At 40.4% G+C, this 22530-nt stretch overlaps 1 protein-coding gene across 2 annotated transcripts in view; it reads right to left on the reverse strand.

The window, feature by feature from the left end:
- APP (amyloid beta (A4) precursor protein) overlaps positions 1–22530 on the reverse strand; it is a 109365-nt gene that overhangs the window by 4690 nt on the left and 82145 nt on the right. For both annotated transcript variants that reach the window (XM_010137531.1, XM_010137530.1), the window contains 3 exons: positions 18313–18366; positions 7365–7465; positions 4085–4231 (listed from right to left, as the gene is read on the reverse strand). In XM_010137531.1, coding sequence (XP_010135833.1) covers positions 4085–4231; positions 7365–7465; positions 18313–18366 — 302 coding nt within the window. The remainder of the gene's footprint in view (positions 1–4084; positions 4232–7364; positions 7466–18312; positions 18367–22530) is intronic.

Here is a 22530-nt window from a genome sequence, read left to right on the forward strand (position 1 = left end):
ATTCTTGAAGGGGCTGCATCAAGTAGCATCAAGTCAGCCCTGGTTCTTGCACACCACGCGACCTCAGTAACTAGTGCTTCTCCAGATCAAGAAGTAAGAGCATCACAATTCACAACTAAATTCACCAGCAGATTGTCTTCTAGCATGAAATTAAAGTGCAATATGAAGCTCCTGGGTTAAAGGATCAGGGATCTCCATGTATTAACACATGCCTGAGAGCATCTTCCTTTGCAAGAGGCTCCCTCTACTACGCTGGGACGCAAAGGGGGGGGTATGCCAGAACCTTGTGCTGTACTTCTTCGTATTTAAGCTCCAAACAATACTGTATTGAACTCTGTCACCTGCTCTAGCTTAAGCCTCCCACTCAGCACTTCCTGTTCAGGAATAGAAGATGTGATAAGCACACAGCATAACCTGCTTGTGGGAAAGAAGCGACGTAAGGAAACAACATAAATAAAAAAGAAGCAAAGTGCAAGGTGGAAAAGACTAAAGAATTGATGAGAACCTAGAGAAATCTGGAAGAAAATCAGGGAGAATAAAGAGACCAGGGAAAAAATACAAGGAAGGACAGTAAAATTGGACTGAATTTTTAACATCCTTGCACAACATTCTGTATTAAAAGTTGCACTTTGATAACATTAATTTGTAGTGAAAGTCCAGTAACCTCTGAAATATGGCATTTATAGATAAAAGGGGTGTATTAAGGCTCCTACTTGCAGTCTTAAGTACTTTTTTTTCTTTTTTTTTTAAGATTTCCCCTTTAGCTTTTAAAATGACTAGTGCTGGTATTTCCTCTCCTTCCTGTAGCTGTCTGCTGCAGGGTAATCCATCTCACTGCCAACCTACCTGCACTATCGCTCATCATGAATGCCCTCTATTCTACTCAGCCAAACGCTTCCTCTCATTCCTTACAACCTCCGTCCTAGGTATTGCTCTTCCAAATGACATGCGTTGAACCTGATTATGTCCTTGTCAGTAAATCCCTAAAGCCCTGTAACATTTTAAGAAGCTTTTTGCACCCATTACGGAGGTGGCAGCCGTTGAACACAACATTCAAGAAGTGTGGGTATACTCTGGCACTGCTGAGAAGCAGCCTTAAGACTTCTGTTTTCTGCAATGTGATGTCTCTTCAGGAAACAGCTTGGTCAGGTAGATAACCTCTTCTGAGACTGTTTGACCGTCTATCCCCTTCTGCTTCAGCCTATGAATCTTTCACACAGAAAATCCTAACGCGGAGTCAGGAAGGTGGTAACCCTGCAGAAAAATTCACAGGTTGCCTCTACACACATCGGGCAGGTGGAAAGCCTGGACAGACGTGCTGGCTGCCCTCAGAGATGCACCAAACGCAATGTTGTTGTTTAAATGATGGTAAACGGATGCTGCCTGATATGCACCTGCAGATGGGTTTTTGAGAGATGGAGTTTGGAGAGTACTGCAGCAATCTGTGAGCCCTCCTGTGGTCACCTTTTCCCAAATACTTCTGCTGGAGGCGCTGCCTCCGTAACAGAGGGCAAATGATCTTAAAGAGGAGATCCTGAATGAGGAGGACTTGAGACACTTGGCTGTGGTCTGGAGCACAGGAGAGGTGAGAACCTCTTTCTTGCCACCTGCTCTCATGGAGGAAGTAACCTCCTGCAAACACCTGGGGTGGGCGCACCAGTAAAATACACCTTAAAAAATGTTTGTTGGAGCTCCTATGTGCACACGTAATAAGTAATTTTCAATCTCTCTGTTTAACTGTGTCAGTCCTTCTCCTGGAAAGGCTGAACCACTTTGAAACATTTATATTCCCAGACTTGGAAGAAAATTATTATGACACTTTTTCTAAATAGGACAAGTATATTCCTCCCCAGAGCTTGAAAAAAAGGCTAACAGGATTTTTAATAATGTCTTTTGTTAAAGAAACAGTGAAATAAGAAAAAGCACTGGAGTCAGAGTTGATTTCTTTGGAAGACAAGAATACAAGTGGAACAGGACCTGGTTTGTAATCGTGCATCTGTTATCGGTGAGTTAAATTCTCACAGTAGCTTCTGACATGCAAGACAGAAGGTTCCAAGTTTTGTTAAAACATACTCAGCCAACCTAGAGCTGAGGTACAGTCATCTTTACATGAAGTGATTTTGCTCTTTTATGCTTTCTGTGCACAAGCTTACTAAAGGTGCACCGCTGCTGAATAAATTAATCCTCTTTTAAGGGATTCTGAAGACATTTTAATATGAAACATCACTTGTATATGGATCTTTGGGTGGGGTTTTTCCCTCCAAAGTACTATAAAGTTTCCAACAGCCTAGGACAAAAATAGGTGTTATGCTTTTCTTGCAGGCAAGAAGCTCAGACAGTGAGGCTACGCAGTCTGCCAAGACCACAGAGCAAGTCTGGCAGAATGAGGAATCCTGCCTGCCAATGCCAGACACAATGCAGCAGATCTACAAGGCGACACCACCTGCAGTGTGGTACTATAAATTAACTAATATTCTTGGTACATCCACATGCTATAGCTTTATGGTTTTATCTGTAAAATTTTTTATTCCTTAGGTGATGCTGTCATTTCAGCTTGTGCATGTTATTTTGAGTCCAACATTTCCAGGTTCAGTCTCATTAAAGCAAGCTCATAGGACTCTAGGATTACCTTTGCCACATCATTCTATCAGGTGAAGCCCACACGAGATTTTTAAGGTCACACTGAAATAATGGTATGTCCACATTCAATGTCTGACTCAGGGATGTGGCCCTGCAAGATTCCAGACCCAGTCTGCTGTCGCTAAATTCAGCCAAAGAAGGGTCTCCAGTTGCACAACTGTTGGCAGCAGCGATCAGCTTGGCAGTTTAAAACTAAAACCTGTTTCGATTTTCTACAAAATGAGCTGAAAGCTTTCATATGGAAAGTTAAGGTTGAGATTCTTGCTTGCTATTTTCTGCCACTCCGGTCCGAATTCTGCACAGCTTGTTGTCTGCTCAAATCTCCCCCCCAAACAATAATGCTCTTCTGAACATGACTCTTTGGAAGGTTTCAAACCACGTGGGCAACCACAGCACGGACACGGGAACAGACAAGCACAGGCTTAGGACAAAAGCTTACTCAAATATTTTTAAGACCCTTCGTTACCCCAGACAGTAGAATACATGCATCTGGAAGCATGTGTCTCCAGCAAGGCCAAAGCAAGGTTCATTTGACTCAAGGTGAAACCAATAAAACTGTGGACTTGAACAAGACTTAGTTTCAATCAAAAAATTAAAATAACAGTTTTGGAAGGCAAAAATATATAAATGTTTCCAGTGCTGGCTAACATAAGTATTATCCGCAAACCAGACACTCGCACAGCAAACCAGATATCAATACACAAGGGGAGGAAAAAAGTTATGTGAACACACCTCCTGTTCTCATAATTAAGTTTTTCTACTTAAGTACTTTTTACTTCTATCCAAGCAACAGATGAGGTATTTTAAATTAGTGTAAACTGACGACAAATTTACTTGGTAGATTTGGAAAAGACAAAGGTTTTCATCTTGAAAATAAGATAAATTATTATTACATATTATATAATATATATTTCTTGTTTCTCAAATCCATGAGTGTCAGATTAGCCAGAAATCACAAGCTGTTGGAGGCAAAAGAAAATCTCGTTTAGAGAACAAAAAGTAATAAAATATCTGTATAGGGAAAATCCTGGCAGTGTACAGCACAATCCACAGAAGATCTGCCTCAAATGTTTATTTACAAGCTAAAGAAATCCATGTATGTGCATTTCCAACAACACTAAAACCAGATTTTTCTTCTCGTGCAGTATCTTCTCACTGGCTACTGCTAAATTTCCTAGAAAATGAACTTTCTGATTATGAGATGATTGGTCTGGGATAGTTCCAGAAGATATCCTTGTGATTTTACTCTCAACTTACCATGGTTTGCATTGCGTCTGCATTTACAAAATAAGACAGTTTGATTCCACTCTGCCAGACATGACCACTCCAACTTCAAAAGTTAGGCTAGTCAAAACCACGGCTTCTTCATTCGCAAATATATTTATAGAGCAGCGCGCTGACTGCGTTGTACACATGACACCAGTTGTCTTGGTATTTTCCTTACCTCCACAACCCCATGATGAATAGACGTGTACTGCTTCTTCTTCAGCATCACCAAAGTAATGACAATCACTGTTGCTATGACAACACCTCCCACCATTAGTCCAATGATGGCACCTTTATTTGAACCCACATCTTCAGCAAAGAACACCTACAAAAGAAAAATAGAGGAAGGTAGCTTATAAAAAGCTCACTGAGTATTTGGCTAACCTGTCTAGGTGCCACGGCAATATAAAGGCTACTGAAGTATCAGTAATTAAGCAGCATTGCATGTCACCCTAAGTATTCAAAACTGAAACGCCGTACCAAAAAACTCTGACAGCTGGAGAAGAGCAATCTGGGAAATCTGTATTGCCTGTGGTGCAGCAGTGCTGTGGCCAAGGGGAAGACTCAATTCCATGTCTCTGCTTCACAGAGGTCTTAGATAGTAGCTGCTTTTTTTTTTCTTGAGTAAGCAAGTCAAGCTAATTGCAAAATGACTGATAAGCTTGTAGGGGAGTAACCAGGAAGCTATACAGATTTCTTTACTTTTAGGATGTTAATAATGGAAGTGTTCATAAACCTACATCTGCATGGCTTGTCTGGACTATGCCTGATGCATTTCTTCAATAAAGGAGCAGCGAAAACCTGTAGGCAACAGTGAAACTGGCACACAATCAGAGTCCAAAACCACGGACTACAGTCCAAAACCACCAGACTAGAGTCCAAAAACCATGAGCATGCTGATTTAAGTGGCTGCAAAGGCATGCATCAAGATTTTGCAAGGTGAAGGGAGAATGAGCTATACCTGGATGATGACCATACTCATGTAAGACCTACACGAGATGACAGTTGTGTGAAAAACAGAGAAAATCCACTTGAACTATGTGTACTGATAAGGTAAATCAGTGGACAGCAAGGTGCTTTACTATGTATTTAATAAGATTGGCATTAACTACAGGAGCAGATAAGAAAAGCAGGTGATTGTTTTCACTGTTCTGCTTTGTATTCAAGGAATATGCTGGATTATTTCACATCTATGAATACTTCACAAACATTTTGTCTGCCTGTCAATAGCAGGCTTTTATTATTATTTTTAACCAAAATGGGCAAAAAGGATTAGAGAATAAATTACATTCACAGAATTGTAAGACTACCTAGCTCTAAAAGACTAAATACTTTGATAAGTATTTAAGAAAAATGCAGAGGGAAGCAGGAAACCAGCTGAGAATGATAATCAGCTGTATAACATTTGCACTCTTTAAGAAACACAATCTTCCTCAGAGAGGTATTAAAGCATGCCATATAAATATTTATGGTGTTCCTAGTAACAAGCGAGAAATGTGCTTAAAGTTAAGAATTCAGCGGAAAGTACACACAGTGGACAGTGTTGGCATAAGCTGATGTGAAGTAATAATTTCTTCTGTCAATTTTACCTGCCCAGGACTGAAATTCTGTTACCATGCTATTTTGCAGCTCTGTGAAATGCCCCAGCTAATACACACGTGCAGCAGAGGAAGGCCTTAAGCACTCTGAGCCGTGAAAATTTAATGTACAGTTAAAACTTGAACACTCAAAGGAGAAAATAACTGCAATTTCAGCTCAATTCAGAAGTTTGCATGCAAAATACAATGTGCAGCTGAATTCAAAGCAATATCCTAAGGAGACTGTTTCAGTAAATCGTACCAGGGCACAGGAAAACACAGATGAAAGTATTTTCTGCTTGCTGCTTTTGAATTAAAACTAATGGAGAAGGGCATCGGCTAGGATACGGCACGTGGTAAACAAGCAGTGCCCTGCAAGGCATCAGTCCAGCACTTTCTCAGCAATACCGGACTCCTTGCTCAGTCTCAGTCGAAAAGATATACTCTAGAGAACAGTTTACTAATTTTTAAACAATGGCTGTACCTATCAGCAAGAACTACGGCATAAAATGCTTTAAAAGGCTGGAAAGGTCCCATTTAAAGGATGATGCAGAGTACCCAGACGCAGAGGTTGCAATGCATTCCCTGTCAGGCACCAAGGTAAGGGTAACCTCCAGCACCAAACTCCTCAGGATGGTACCAAACCACTGAAACGTTAAAGGTTGCTGCAGGGAACTGCGTGTGACAGGATCAGTAACTACTGTGCCTAAACCACATTCCCGGAAGTTCCTTCCTTTCAGTAAACCGCATGGGTTTACTCCATCAGGATGTTTAACCCATCTGAGCTAAGCACATCAGAATTTCCCAAATTAGTGCTAATGCATTTTGGATTAGTTCATCAAACTGGGAATTCTCAGTTCTCGGCATCAAAGAGATGGCAGAATATCTTTTCACACAGTGATTGCCTAGTTCAAATGCAAATTTGAGTCCCATGTTAATTTTAATTTTCAGCACTACTTAGCTTTAAGAATATATTAAGAAAAAAGCTTTCAAGTTTAATATCAGAATATTGGAAGTCACGGAACTGAAATCTCATCATGTAATACACCTGTACAAAAGAAAAGGTTTATAGTCAACACTGCTGTATGGGTTCTTCATTACTTATTAAGGGACTGAAAAAAGCTTTTAGAAGATGCTTTTTCATCTTTACATTGCTTTTGGTTGCTATTTTTGTGTTCCTAAGATGCAAAGTTCAAATGGGGAACAATATTTTGCTCCTACCTGCCCTTCACCTCTTAATAATTTAATATATTCTACGGAACAAAGCACACAGCTACAGCCAAGTACAAATTAAAATTAAGGCTAGTGGAGAATCTCCTCTCATCCCAAGCAGGCAAAGATGTAAAAGGTTATGCTTCAAGATGTTCAGCGTTCTTCCTGTATCACCACCATCTGTTTTGACAGAAAAAGAATCTATTCCTGAAACAATGTCACTCTGTTTTATGGAGACACACAGCATGGTGCACCAAGAAACATTTTTTTTCCTTTTTTTAAACTTACTTAGCGTTTTCTTTTCTCTGTATCCCGTCTCTTTAGTTATGTGACCATGTGTTAAGGGTCGAGGGACACCATGGCAGGTAGACTGTGGGACAAGTATTGCCAACACGACCACATCCAGTCATGTGACAGTGCAAGGGCAGGAACCGTCAAGAGTTTCCTCTCATGAGACTTGATGGCTTTCCATCCTCCCTGCTGAAATTATTTCAAGTTTCTTCTCATTTAAGAGAGAATCAGAAAAATCACAATCTATTCACGCAAACACTTTTTGTTGGCACTTCCAGCATCCACATCACTCACGGGAAATGTGGCCATAACTGACCCACGAGCTCGATACTGAATCAGCAACTCAAGACACACGTATGGAAGGCACTGTTCACTCACCAGCTTTTGATGATGAACTTCATATCCTGAGTCATGTCGGAACTCCGCATCCATCTTCACTTCAGATACCTCTTCTGTTTTAACATTGGTCAACCCGGAACCTGCATTACACCGCAAGGACAATTAATTAAAGTCATCAACCCAATTATGCTCTGCTTACCCACCATTACAAGAGCAGAAGGCAACGGAATCATTCACGCAGAGGAGGTGTGAGGTGATGTGAGCGGGAACTGGGGGCAAAGTGAGGTACATCTGGTGTTTCAGTCCCACTGAGGTCACACAGAATGAGCTGGTAAAATTTCTCTTCTGCTAAGCGTTCCTTAATCCACTGCAGCTATGTTGGTAAAAGCATCAAAGGCTGTCAGCATGAAACACCGCAAGAACTCAGCTGCGAGGAACCAACAGCAGACTCCTGAATTGGCTCACGGGAGGCGGGCAGATCTGCTCTGACAGACTCTTTAGCACTGTCAGGAAAATTTGGTGTTTAGGCCAAAATCTTCCTCCTCCCTAAGCTCAGGCTGCTGGGAGGAAAAAACACATACCCCTGGTGTGAGGTGGGAAACCCCAAATACTATATTTTCTTGCTTCCTCGAGTCTTTTGCACAAACACATACAATTAAGAGTAATCAAAATGTCTATGAATTTCACACAGTCCTGTTTTCAGATTTCAGACTGCTCAGAATTGAAATGATTCACGTCGTGACTTCTGCCTGAGAGATGGTAACTGTCCCTCTTGATTAGAAACACACAGTAAAGCAAGTAAGCAAAGCTTGCAGCGAGTTTAGTTGTAGATAGGTAGTTTGCAGCTCTGTTCTCCCCTTTTGTGAATGGGAGATACTACACTTGTCTAACTGGAAAGAAGGCCAGGATCTCCTCCTGGAAAACAGCCTTAGAAGGATGAGCCGGACTTACAACAGCTAAGCAGTACGTTGTGTATGTGTATCTACGAATGCTTTGTCCTGAAAAGCTGGCTCTGGCTTATAGAGAACATATGGGTATTCATGTAGCTGGTTACTTTCCTTCTCAGTACCAACTGACTGACATTTATATTTTGTGGAGGTACAAACACTGCAGAAGCATGGTGTTTATGAGAAGTTATTTCCTCACCCTAACCAATGTGGTAAGAACAGACTGGTTCATATTCCTGTCTATATTTATTTTAGCATTTTATCACTCCAACTCCTCTCTCCAAGCCTTCATTCCGATTCTTAGCATTTGGGGCTGACTTTAATCTCTGATGCAGAGGAAGAACCTCTTCTAAAATTCTCCACACGAATGATTGCTTTTGTGCTCCACCATTTTTCTGGACTCTGAATAAATTCTTAAAGACTTCCATGTGCCAATGAGCTCCTCAGTCTGAAGTAGTACACAGTGCAAGCATTATTGCCCTTTTATTGCCTTTGAATGTGCAATTTAAATTTTCATTAAATGCTGATTTATTTTTGTATTATAAGTCAGCAAGAACAGACCTTCTCGAGAACTCCTTTAGACTGTACAATCCCATTCTAAGGTTGCGATCTTTCTTTCCACAGTAAACCACGCAAAGGAGAGAACAGGAGTCATCTTCATGCAGTAAAGTATTTATGGTTGTTTTCTTGAACAGTTTGACTGCCTCATAAATTCTACCTTAGTAGGTATTGGTTTTTTAAGAAATAAAGCACTCAAAGATCTCAAATTTCCTTATTAAGCATCTGATTTTTGATGCCACATTTCAGTACTGACACAAGTATTTTATGACATTGATTTATGACAGACCATTTCTAAATGCAAGACCCATAGTATACTTGAGGAACTGCAGTTCGAAAACAAACCATTTTGCATGAAAGACAGAAGGAAATAAAACACACATGCTATCTGAAAAGAGGTTTAACCTTCTATCCTTGAAGCAGCCATAGTTAGTTTTCCAAACTAAAATAAGAATACATTTAACTCTCCTTTGTGCATCATCTCAAAATAGCCCCTACACCTGCATCAACAGGAAGCACAGAAAATGAGGCTGCAAAGTGTCTCGCCTCTTCACACACACACCCTCCCCCGCTTTTTTTTTTTTTTTTTGGATTTAAAGAGGAGGGGGGGAAAATGAGGCTGCAAAGTGTCTCGCCTCTTCACACACACACCCTCCCCCGCTTTTTTTTTTTGTTTTTAGGATTAAAAGAGGAGGGGGGGGGAAAAGCAATAGTGGAATAGCAGTCCTTCATATAGATTAAATATCTGGGGGAAAAGGGCTATCCCGGGACTTGTTTCATTGCTCACAGCTGTAGCAGCTGAAGAGGTGGCTGGCTCCCAGCTGCTCGCCACTGTCCACTGCCACACTTGCTGTCCCTTAGACATGCTGGGAAAAGCATCACGCGGAAGCTCCCTTAAGGGAAGGGCTTGGGGAATTGCACAACTCTACTGCTACAACTGGCACATGCACTGAAGTGATAAACGTTGATTAGAACATACCCTTACATATATGAGATACATTGGTGAAGAATCAACTTGTCTTTTGTTGAGGGAAGTCTTGCCTCCCAAACCTCTCAGAGGTCACTGATAGAGTTAGGAAGCTCACGGGAAACAGTGTTTCCAGTTGGAGTGAATCCGGATTTCCAAAAAGCGTTTGAGAAGGTCCCTGATCTAAGCTCTGATAGCTTTAGGATTAAGAGGGGAAGTTCTACATGACTTTCCAGAATTGACTGAAAGACAGGAAATGAAGCGTAAATACATGGCCTTTTTCACAATGGAGGAAGGTTACCAGCAGGTCCCAACAAGGATCTGTGCTGTGCTGTTTGTCAAGTGATCTGGATAAGGGCGTGAATAGTGACATGACAAAGTTTACTGAGAAAAAAACCCAACCAAACAAAAAAAAAAAACCCAATAAAAGAGGATGGTCAAAGTAAAGCCAGCTGCAAAGAACTGCAGAAAGGCATTATAATTCTGTGTGCACAATAAAAGGGAAATGGTATTCAATGCAGATATAATGTAAAGTGGTGCTCGCAGGGATACACAGCCCTAACTACACATACACAACAATAGTTTCTAAATTAGTTCTGTTCCACCCAAGACAGAGTCCTTGCAGTCACTCTCTGTGGGCAGCTGACTCAGTAGCAATTAAAAAGGCAAAGTGAAAGCTAGGAGTAATTATGAAGGAACAGAGAAAACAGAAAACATTGTTACGCCTCTGTATAAATGATGCATCCTCATTTTAAATCTGGCTATCCATTCTGGTCATCCCACTTCAAACGAAGGCAGAAGAGCTAGAAAAGACACAAAGCAGGGAAAGACAGATGCTATGGAATGGTTTCTGTACAAGAAGGACTACACCAACTGGTAGTCTTCAGACCGGAAGAGACAACCGAGGGGGAACGCTGCGGAGGTCTATACGACTGTGAATGGCAAGGAGAAAGTCTACAGGAAATGGTTATTCATTATGTCTCCTAAGAAAGTACAGGACACCAACATGGCTATGACATTAAAAACTAACAAAAGAAATTGTATATATGTATATATATACACACACGTGTAATTTGGCACAATGCAAAACTGGACTGTGGAACTCATCGGCACAAATCATGAGTATGTTCAAAAAATAAATGAACAAATGCAAAGAAGAAAAGTTTATCCAAGTTCACTAAACACAATGGTGAAAACACAATTTCCAGTCCTGGAAGTCTAGCAAATGCTGGCTGCCAAAATCTCAGCGGATGTGCCAGGAGTATAAGGCAGAGGTGACATCTCTGAGTATCCTGTATGTACCACTGCTACAGGCAGGAGAGTGGACTTCGGTACTTCTCCTCTTGAGTTCTTACCACCTTCAGTGAAAGCAAGCTACAACAGCTTAGACCATGGGTCTTTGTTAAGTTAACAGAGCTAAGTGCCACAGGCAGGAGGTACAGCAGTATATCAGGGGCAGAACAGTTCAGGAGCCTTCTCATCAATGAGTGATAAAGGGCGGTAAGTTCATCAGTAATGTCACCTGCCAGAAAAATGCAGGCTCAGGATTCCCTCAAGCCACACTTCTTTGAGGGTTCCCTTCCCTCCTCCCATTCCCACCAAGCAGTAGCACAGGAGCCGTACTTCCAGCACGCATCAGGTTCAACAGTCTTTTACTCTGAGATCAGGCAGATATTTTCTGCTTTGGGCCATATGACCACGGGCTGGTGGTCAGCTTGGCCCTCATCGCCTATCCACAGAAATGCCGTGGGATCTGAACACAATGTCGGAGCTGGTATTAAGAGGTTAATGATGTCAGACTTTCTAAAACTTTCTCTGGCAGCTAGCACAGGAAAAAGGTCAGAAACAGAAAAATCGGCTGCACTAACGATAGCAATTTTTTCCTTTCTCCGATGTCCCTTAGAAGTGAGGAAAAAGACTATGGTAAACTTGAAGTCTTCTGCAAATAATTAAATATATAGTAAGAGAAGCATTACTCTGCACTAGAATAAATTAAATACCTGTTACAAGACAAAAATATATGTGGGGTTATATATGCCTTTCCACCACATTATGCTATAGAATTTAGACTTTCCATTTAACAAACTTCTCTTTATTTCCATTCATTTTCTTGACCTGGTGACTCCATATTTAGACCTACATGCTAAAATCAAAGATGTATTTTTCAAAAGTAGTAGCTGAAGAAAGAAAAACTTAAGAGTCTTTCCAAAACTCAGGTAAGATGCAAACAGCTAAGGGCTGCCTAATACCACTCTACTCCTCCACTGAAGGCAAGCATACGAAGGAAAGTTAACTATGTGACAAGAACCTTTGATTCTGACACAAAATGATGTTTTTTGACTACCAAGTCTAAAATACACAACTCAAACACAAAAAGCAATGTAAAGGAAGAAAAGTGAGAGCCACAGCCTCCCTGCAAATTCACAAATAATGGTAATTACTAGTGATTCTGCTTCTGAATTCAATACTATCTTTAGGGAGTTGCATTCCTGATTACTTCACGTTAAAAATGCTATGATTCAGTGAGTAAATATATTAACTTTCAACTCCTTAGAAAAACTGACAAAACTATTTAGCCATCAAAAACACAGGCTTAATAGCATCTAGTAAAATCCAATAAAATGAGCTATCATGGAGTTTTAATTATATTGCTATTAATTAGCAATGTTAACTGCTTTTGTATATACATGTGTACACGTACATGTGTACAAACACACACATCCAAACATCAAAGAGTGCAGCATATGCAAACCTGATTGCTCCTTGCCCTTACAGGAAAAAAGAAAAAAAAATCATTGGGAGTTAAAACCCACTCATATGGAATAAAAACCAAGTAGCTGCTTTGGGGAACACTTTATTCTTGTACAGATGAGTTTTGCCATTTGTGTAAACATATAATTAGGCTTTAAGAAGGATAAGAAAAATAGGATGTAAGGAAATCCACCAAGGACGCAATTAGGTGTACGCTATCTACCACATTACTTGGAATTGCTTCACCTACGGGTTAAAAAGCAGCCTAGCAAGATTTTGTGATTTAGTTTTGCAACAGTACTAGCTGTGCCTGTTGTCTTGCAGTTACTTTTAAGAGTTGAAAATTGAACCTCCAGGTGAAGCACAGTTGAAACCACCAGACCTGGGTGATCTTTACACAGAGTAAACCAAAAGTAACACATTTAAGCAAGAGGTGTAACGACTGTGTTCTGGAAAACACTTAACTCCATGTCCATGAACTGTATCAGAGTAACGGCAAGAACAAGAAAAGATTTGTTGAATCAAGGCCTGTTAACAAGTGTAAACAGCTTTATCCGGGTAAAGCTTTATCCAAAATAAAAAGTGTGGATGGAAAGGAATGCAGTGTTTGAAAAACCACCAGGGCAGACAGCTGCGTGTTTTTACTAGAAGTTCAACCCCTGTTTCCATATGACTTTGTGAGGGTCACTTCATTTTGAAGAGAAAGAAGTACGCAGATTGTATACTCACTCACAAAGACCGAAATGAAGATTATATACTCAGTTTTGTAAGGGCAACTCAAATATCTTTGAAGATTAAGTATTTCAAGATTGCCTCGAACTACAGCTTTCTGGCCTGTCCTTGGAAGTTGGTAAAATGGTGGTTCACTTTTACTTCATGCCTGACTACAGGGCTCTCAAACTGGAGAAAGCAGAAAATAAGTGCAAAAAAGAATGTTATCTTTTTAAAAAAAGAAGCTCATCGGAACTTAGTAAGAAATAATTCTTCCTTGGAATTCCAGAGATTATTTTGCGTGTGTGTAAAAACGAACAATCAAAACAAGTAAAATGTCATAATCTTTCTGGCATGTCAATGCAGATGCTGTGCATATGCCCCTATAATAGCATTTACAGTTAATAACTACCTGATTTATAAAACAAAACAATCTAATGGAAAAAAAAAATTCATTGATGATTTTTATTTGGTAGCTGCAGACAGTTGGTTTAAGACAACTGTGAACTAACATCGCTAAGACAGGAAAAAAAAAACCAAACAACCCTGGCAATTTCTGGCAAGAAAATCATAAATAATTCACTAAGCTGCTCTAAGCCCTCACCTCAGACAGATTGCGGCATATGTGCTAATGATTCTGCAGCACAGCCATTAGGCTTACAGAGCCTCTGAAACCATGCATATAAAACCCCCCAACCCTCGGCTTTCTACATAATATAATAAAGGAAGACATGTCACCATTTATCAGCGGAAGGATCAGAGACAGAGAAGCAGCTTTATGTGCAACATCTCCCCAAAATTATTGACTGTTTGCAAAAAATAATCGACAGAAGGAGTGTTGGGAGAATGAAGAAAAAAACCCCAAACTATACTGTGAAAGAACGTAACACAGTTAATATCATAAAATCTTTGTATTGTGAATTATGGGCATCCTGAGAGTGATATGATTACAGCTGTTAGTGGTATAATTACACTTGCAACTGTGCAACAGATGAGAATATGATCTACCCTGAACAGAGCACTGGTTGTTTTCTTTATCACCTTGAATTTCAGAAAATCTGCTGATACTAAGCAACATCCATTCTGATGACAGGTTTTCTCATCTTCACTCAACTTCCATAGATCAGACCTGCCCAAATTAATGTAAGTAAAAAAAGAGCTTGCTTATGAGTACCTAAATATCTTTATCTTTGTGTATATGTCTGTCTTTACACACACGCACAAAGACAAAAAAAGTTACTAAAAAATACGTATCCAAGATTTAGCTGCTAGAAATTAAATGTTCATCCTGAAAAGTGACCTCTGGGGCACGTGGGAGAAGGGCACACGATTGAAAAAGCTGTTACAGTGACGCTATCAAGTAAAGGGGTTTTCTTTCTATTTGAAGCTCTTCCTATGGAAGTCCTCAGGCTGGACTGAAGCCTTCTAATATTTCCCCATATGAAGTAATTTATAAATAGCAAGAAACATGCCATAAATCTCCTACCATTTTGTGGTGTATTAAAAAATAGCTCACTGATGGCTGCTTAGTACATCTAGACATTTTCATTCCCTTTGACCTTTTATTATCTCTGTTTACTTCCTTTTCAGGAAAGAGATGACAAGCAAGGGATTTAGGCGTATTTCTAATTTTTGTTTCCCTGTTTGTGAATCGAAAAGAGGAAGGACTGGGCGTGGAAGCACTAAGCTGCTTTTCAAATACCAGTGTGAATCACACAGATGCTGCATCTACATTATGAAATGGGGGTCCCCCTGACATTACTCTTCTGCTGGGGTTCATGTAAACCAGATTCAAATTCAAGCTTCAACCATTGACAGCCGAGGTGGAGTGCAGCAGAGGTAGGGGTTTGGACAACCGTCTTAAATTCTAGTAAATGCTTTAAACTTGGTCCTTACTCAAAATCTTTTCTGCTCTATAGATTGGACAACTCTTTACACTTCCCGACTTCATTTCTAACTAATTTTTTTTTTGAAAGATAGAGAATGATGTAGTGAAGTAACAAGATTCTAATTATCACAAATGCTAATAATAACTAAGTACTTGCTTGTCTCTTCTGCATTGCGATCAAATTCTCTCTCTTGTGTGAAAGGGCCAAAGAGCACCGGCGTGATTTTCATCTGCTTTTAAGAAAAACATTTCCATTGTTGTGTGGGCTAAAAGTGGTAAAAAGAAAATGGAAAAGAGATAAAAGGGCATGTGTTTGTTTGTCCTAGTCCTTTCAGAGTTGATTCTTCTGAAGGATTCTGAACACCTACAAAACATTCCACTTCTCGGGCTTGGACTGTTGCAGGCTGACATGACACCTGTATTTTCACCTGAAGAACCAGATCACCACCTTGTTCACCAGAGCAAAACAAGCAGAAGCACAAACTGGGAAAGTCAGGACTATGAAAAGGGCAAACTTTTCAGGAAATCAACAAGAATCTGGGCAATTAAAACAAAATGTTACATGCAGCTGCATGTATTAATCTGCCTTCAGGTCCCTTGTTAATACGTTTTCATTCTAAAATGATACTCTTGTTTTTCAGATTTTGTTTCTATAAATAGCCCAAAACCATAAAAACTGACTATCCCAAAAGGATAGCAACTGCAGAAGTATCATCTCTTTTCCTTTTTTAACCTCTAACATGGAAATTTTATTTCTAATTAGCAAGTAAAACAATTTTAAAGCACGCATTTTAAAACCATCAAATCCCTTTTGTATTTCACAGTTTAATTAACCATCCATTTGCTTTCCTTTATTCCTAGTTTATGAAGCTACTCAGACTGGTATCAGTTTTCTGTTAAATTGAAATTTTATCACAGATAAATTGTTTTTAAAGGATGACAAAAAATCAGGCAGACATTTATTTCCAGAATTTGGATCAGTACGGTCAAATTTGTCCAAGTCTGGACATGGTGATAAAAGAGTTAAGTAACTTAAGGTCTGCCAGCAATGGTGAAGAGAATACGTTTTGCTTACTGTTATGATACATTTAGCACTGCTGTAAAGGGGCAAAACCTCTATTTCACATGCACATGTAAGACGCTTAATGCTGTGAAATTCTGAATGCAGGCACTGCAGTGACAGATTTCATTCCCTCTGGGGAAGCAACCATCCCTCTGCACGGAGGAACGCAGCGTGTGTCCGTGCCAGGCTGAAAGGGTTCTCTCTCTGTGCCAAAAGCAGATCGCGGGCTCTGCAGCACCTGAACGCTGAGCTAAAAGCGATGCATGCGGCACAGGCCCCTGGACAGTACTACTTCTGCACTTGAGCAGAAAATTGAGGAAATATCCCATGCGATTTTCACAGTGCAAAAGTTACTGTATCTGCTGGATGGTGACATGCTGAAATATTTTTTACCTCTCCTTATAAGTCTTACACATTCACAAGATCAGTCACAACCCATGCAAACCATATTTTCAGCACTACTTGTATCACCCCAACCAACAAAGCACTCTGATAGTGGACTAAACCACCTTTTTTCAGCCCAAAACTTAAGTACAGCCATGTGAGAAAATCCTTTCTCTACAAGGGGCATCAAAGATTTCTGTCAAGTGAGCGTATGTGCGGGGAAATAGAATGGAGGAGAAAATAATCTTTAGTAATATGGGCCACACAAGAGGAGATTTTTCAGGACGACTGAAATTAAAATACTTAACAATCACAAACTTTAAAATCACAAGAAGATGGCTAGACTGAACTAACATTACAAAATTCAGATTAAACATATCCATGTTTCATTCATGATGGTATTTCCACTGCTCTCGGGGAAGAAATCTAATCCAGAAGGCAGAGACAGCCCAGTACTGGGGGGATGTTCCGAGATCCCATGATTTTTGGCACTGCTGCACAGCGAGCTCTGTACCTGTTTCCAGGCTCTCTTCATGGAACACAAAGTCAAGATGTCAGACTCCTAAAGCAATGCTAGGAGCACATCAGCTGGCCAGCCTTGACGTGTATCCCAGTTGCTGTAACATGGGAGCTTATTTTACACCCCACTGTACCAATTTCTGTAGTCGGTAAGCACCAGGGAGTTCTCAGAAAGATTTTAACACACTAGGAAGGTGTTGCCCATAATGCTATCTAATGGACATTCAGAGGAAAAGGGAAAAAGAAGACTGGTAAGTTTGATCTAAAGAAAAGAGCCATAATGACAATGTGTCATGGAAATAATTCAGACCCCAAATACATTGATCTAATTTCACTGTGTGTAGGAGAGTAACCTCTTCTGAAACAAAAAGCTGTTTGCTCTCAATGGAATAAGCCATTTCTAGACAATCCTAAATAAAAACGAGGGGAAAAACAAGCTAAAAGGCAAAAAAGTTATTATGAAAAGCAGCTTTTACTTTTGAAAGTCGGACTTTCCCCGCTTAACTTTTCCAAACATACAGAGCCTGACTCAAGCTAGTCCTCTGCTCTTACTCTGAAACAAAGAGGAGGTCACAGGCACCTACAGAGGGCAAATAATCACCCCTCTCTATCCCAGAATGGAATGAATAGCCGTACAGATATTTCCTCAGTGAATCCAGAGGAGAATACACATATCAATCTTTAGGTATCTTAGCTGGAGTTAGCTAAGATAAATATCATAGCAAAAAATTTTGATGTCCCCTGCAATTCTAAAATTGTACACATGAATTCTTTTGTAATTAGCCCCAATTTACAAGAAACTGTATACTCTACATAGAGGATTCAACATTTCTATCATACATCCCCAAATTAAAACTACTCTCTGCACTGCAGGGTACTATGTCTGTTGTGCCTTGTGCACCTGCCAAAGCATTACTGCTAGAAGGGATGACAACCTGATACGAGTATCAGTTCTGGGTCTCTGTGTTCCCCTTCCTCTGCAAATACTCATCCCAAACACCCTCGACACAGACAGCACTCACAGGGGCTGACGGGGGTTTGTGGGGGAACACTTCACTGGTTCACGGCATAGCATTACATTTTAAGAGAGGGTTACACCAAAGAAAGGTGTACCAAAGAAAAGGTATTAATCTCAGCTCCAGCAGACCATAGGCATGCTGGAAAACACAGGTCAGGTAAAAGCCATGCAAGTTATGTACCTGGTCGTGTGGTGAGTCCTCTGTCTGCAGCTGGGCGGGCATCGACTGGCTCAACTGGGCATGTGCAGAAAAGAAACAGAAAAGCAAACAAAAAATAAGCAAAATCCCCCAAAATTATAAAATCCCCAACTGCTCTTCTGTTGGGACAGTGCAGGAGAGACATGCTGCATAAACAAAGTTACCAAAGCAACAGCTGGAAAAGATCCACCTGGAAATAAAAGGAAGAGATGGGCACGACTTCAAAAGGAAAGCTTCACAGCTGATCTGCCAATTTTACATCATATTTTGGTTACTGCTTAGAGTGAGAAACCATCAAGATCAAAGAATTTGTGTCTATAACTATAGAAACTACATTCATTACATGCAAACTTCTTTCAGTTGTCTGATCAGAACTGACAGCAAAAATGGACATGATGAGAGAGTTCTTGCAGCCAGTCTTGATCGATGCTGACTTACAAACCCACTGAAACCTGACTCTGTTTTCCTTTCCATAAGGATTCTTCACAGCACAAGCTATAAGGTTTGAAAAAAAAAATGTACACTTTGAAAATACAATCAATACTTCATTCTGAAATGCTCTGATTTGTAGACAGTAAATTTGCCTTCTGATTTTTCAAAGGGAAGCAGAGGAGAAACGCCACTTTCTACTGTGTGTTATGCACAATTTTAAAACTCCTGTATTACTGTATTGTGGCTTTACTAGCTGAAACCTAAGACTGATGGAGCTCACTGGCATTATCAGAAATAGGATGTACAAAACTTCTAGAGTTGAGTCATTACTTACTACCCCAGTTAGGTCCGAACTGAACATACTGAAGTTCATGAAAACATTCAGATTCCTCCTCCCTTTTTTTTTTTTTTTTATTTCTTCCCTTTGCTCCAATACTGCTATCTTCCTTATCTACCCAAATGCCAGTACCAGAAAGAAATTAAATTCATAAATAAAATTTTACATTTTAGTTTGGTATTCAGATTTTTTTAAAGAAGGTATTCTCATTCATTTGAATTTTTTTATTCAGGCGTGAACCTTCTACTCAGCAGTAAGGGAGGAGGAAACCTAACAAAAGCAATTTCCAGTCATGAACTGTTCACTGTATCTGGCACCAGAAAATCACGCTAACCTGAAGATACTGCTGACTTAAGCCAGCGGACTGCCCATCTTAGGAAGCCTGCGTCACTTGCTTTGTGTTCCTGCGGGTTTGACAACCTACCTATCATGCTTGTAAGTGAAAGCCTGTGAGGCAGCCATATCCTTTGTACACAGGTGATGACTGCTCCTGCCACTGTTAAAAAGCAGTAAGGCAGCTTTGTAACAGCCACAGACTAAAAGTACATCTGCACGTCTGATGTGCCTTTGTTTCCAGAAGGGCAAAATTTTCTCAGAGCTGGCTGGTCTGGTGCTGCAGAGACAAGCTATCAAACCACTTTCCTTCACAGCAGTTCAGAGTGGCACTAGCAGACCATGTAATGGCTTTCCTTACATAGAGCTATAAAAAAAAACAATTTCCATCCTTAACTAAAAGCTACAGATTTGAGTATTTACTTATTTAGGTCTTCTGCTGGGTTTTCCCATGTTGTTGACACCAACCCTCAGGCAGGTTGGCAGTAATTTTTAATGGAAAGAACCGAAGGGAAGAGACAACCAAGGACCAACATTACCCAAATTGGTCCTGCAGAACCCTCATCTGTCACTCTGACCTCCACTTCCTCTCTAGAAGGCTGAGGGTTTTTATTTTCCTCTCGCTCAGGACTCTATGGGTAGCAGTAAAAACAAGAGTAGGTGAAGGGAGAAAAGGATGGAGGAAGTTTCTGTTGTACAGTAACATGGACCTGATCTCAGGGTAATGCAGTATTTGTGGAGCTGGGTGGAAGTATTATAGTGAATAATTCTTGGCATCTACAGTTTTGGAAGCACTTTGCAGGGGTAAACGCAAACACCACCAGCACATTTCATAACTGACATAAAAGTAAAACAACCTGCTCAAGGTCACAAACCAACTGCAGGGCAAGAACTGGAGGCAAAAGCTCAGAGCCACGGGTCTTCCAAAGCAGACTGTGGTTCCAGGCACCTAAGTGCAGCATGCCCTGGGCAATACGATACAAAGAAAGGCTGGAGAGCCCTGAGCTGCAACCTTTTGAATTTCAGTTGCATTTTAAAACCTGCTTGCTCTTGCCCTTGTATTGATGCATGCACGAACAACAGTTAACTCTGAAAAATTTTGTCTGTGGGCTTCCTCGATGCCTGGACCATCTTGTAAAACGCCATCTTGTAAAAGTTGATATAGAGGGGAGACATTTAAACTTAGTACAGCATTCATTTATCAACAATCAAAACTCTGTGAAATATTGTAATACACTGAATTACGTAATATGATAAAAATTGCACTAAATTCAGTGCTCCAAAATAATTTATTCCCTTGAACACACTTCCATGTGCACAGAAGTACATGGAATTAAGACTGAAAGTTTATTTTCCAAATAGCCTCATGAAACTGAAGGGGTATGTACCTGCTTATGCTGACTACAGAGCCTTCGTACAGGTACACATCCTACCTCATACTTAATGTATCTCAAAAAAGCAAGAGAGACCGTGGTTGCTTCTCTTTTCAAAAATAAAAAAAAGGTGAATTGAGAAGTTGAAGAGCTTGTACAAACCAGTAGGCGAGAGAAGACCTATGCGATGCTCACCTAACAAGAACAGCACTGAAGGGAGTAACTGACCAAGTCATAAGGATAACATGGTACATGGACGAAAATCTCACTTTAGATAAATACTCTTGTCACCAGCTGGCTAACCGTAACTACATAGTAAAATACAAAGGATGAAGCACTAAACCCAGCTAGTCACTGGCAAAATGCCCAGGGACCTTGCCAGTGTCAGAGCTCCGCAGCTGTTGGGGTTTTGCCCCCACCTCTGAAGGTGCATTTTTCACTGTTAAAATACAATTTTCTGACTGTTTGGTGCTGACTTCTGCAGTGTCCTCAGAGGGTATTTTTTGTTAACCTAATTTGTATCCCAATATGCTGGACATACGTTCAGCCATGCAAGTCGTGTAGTGTATTACCTGGTGCTTTGGATTAATTTCTGTGGGCGTTTACTGGGACACTATCTCAGGGAAACTACAACAGAAAAGAAACTTCAGAAACTCCTGAGCTATGCTAGGCTTTTGAGTTGTTGTTTGTTTGTTTGTTTTTTAGGCTATTTTTCACTCATTCATCAGAAAAAACAATTTTACTAAAATAAACTGTTTGCATATTATCTAAACAGGCAGTTTATATTGGGAAAATTTCAAATGGCGTTACAAAATATTGAGATTACATGGCAATGTACCAGTGCAATACATTATTAATTCTCTGGGTGAAACTTGGAATTAGATCCGGGCCATGGAAGAAAGCAGGCATGAGAACTAATGACAAAGGCAAGGTATTTTTTGTAGTATTTTAACTTCATCGTTTGTGTGCAGAATATTGGATACTTTGAAACAAAGACTTAATAGCTGCACTTCCTTTCACTTTTTCCACAATCACATTTTGGTTTAAGCATTCCCCACATGGTTCGTTAAAAACATGCCCCATTGCTGTGACGTGCCAGAGAGGGTGGGATCCCAGGGCATAACCCAGCCAGCTTTGGGATCTGTTCAGTAGCCTCTCAGATGTCACGGGTCCCATTAGAAATTTGTTTTGACGGTAATGCAAACTGTAATGAGGTAAATGATTGACCTGGTGCGGCTGCTCAGGACTGAAGAAAACTATTGCTTATACAGTGCAGCAGCTCTTTGCAGTGAGGAAGCTGAGACTTTCATTCTACCCAGAAACCCACCTGCATATGCCAAGAGCTGATAGCACTCTGCATGTGTCAGCAGAGTTTTATAAAAGTTGACTTCAGCTTTCAAACTATATCAAAACAGTATCAACACCTGAACTTGTATAACTTGCTTACCATCTGAAACTCCTCTGGTAGTGTCTGTTAAACCTGCTGGACCAACTGCTCAGCAGATTTCCCAGATGCCAGGCCATTCACATGGAACACGCAGTGATTTTCTTGACGGTCTGAATACCCTCAGCCCTCATCCAAGCAAATGGGAGTTGAGATGCTCAGTTCTCTGACCTTTGATGGCATGTTCAGCACCTCCCAGCAACAAGAGATGCTGACCAACACTAAGACTGCAATGGTTAGTCACTCTACACTATCTGAGGTTTCTCTAGCACATGATTTCT

Source organism: Buceros rhinoceros, unplaced genomic scaffold (assembly GCF_000710305.1).
Source record: "Buceros rhinoceros silvestris isolate BGI_N320 unplaced genomic scaffold, ASM71030v1 scaffold7536, whole genome shotgun sequence".
In the NCBI taxonomy this organism is placed as follows: domain Eukaryota; kingdom Metazoa; phylum Chordata; class Aves; order Bucerotiformes; family Bucerotidae; genus Buceros; species Buceros rhinoceros.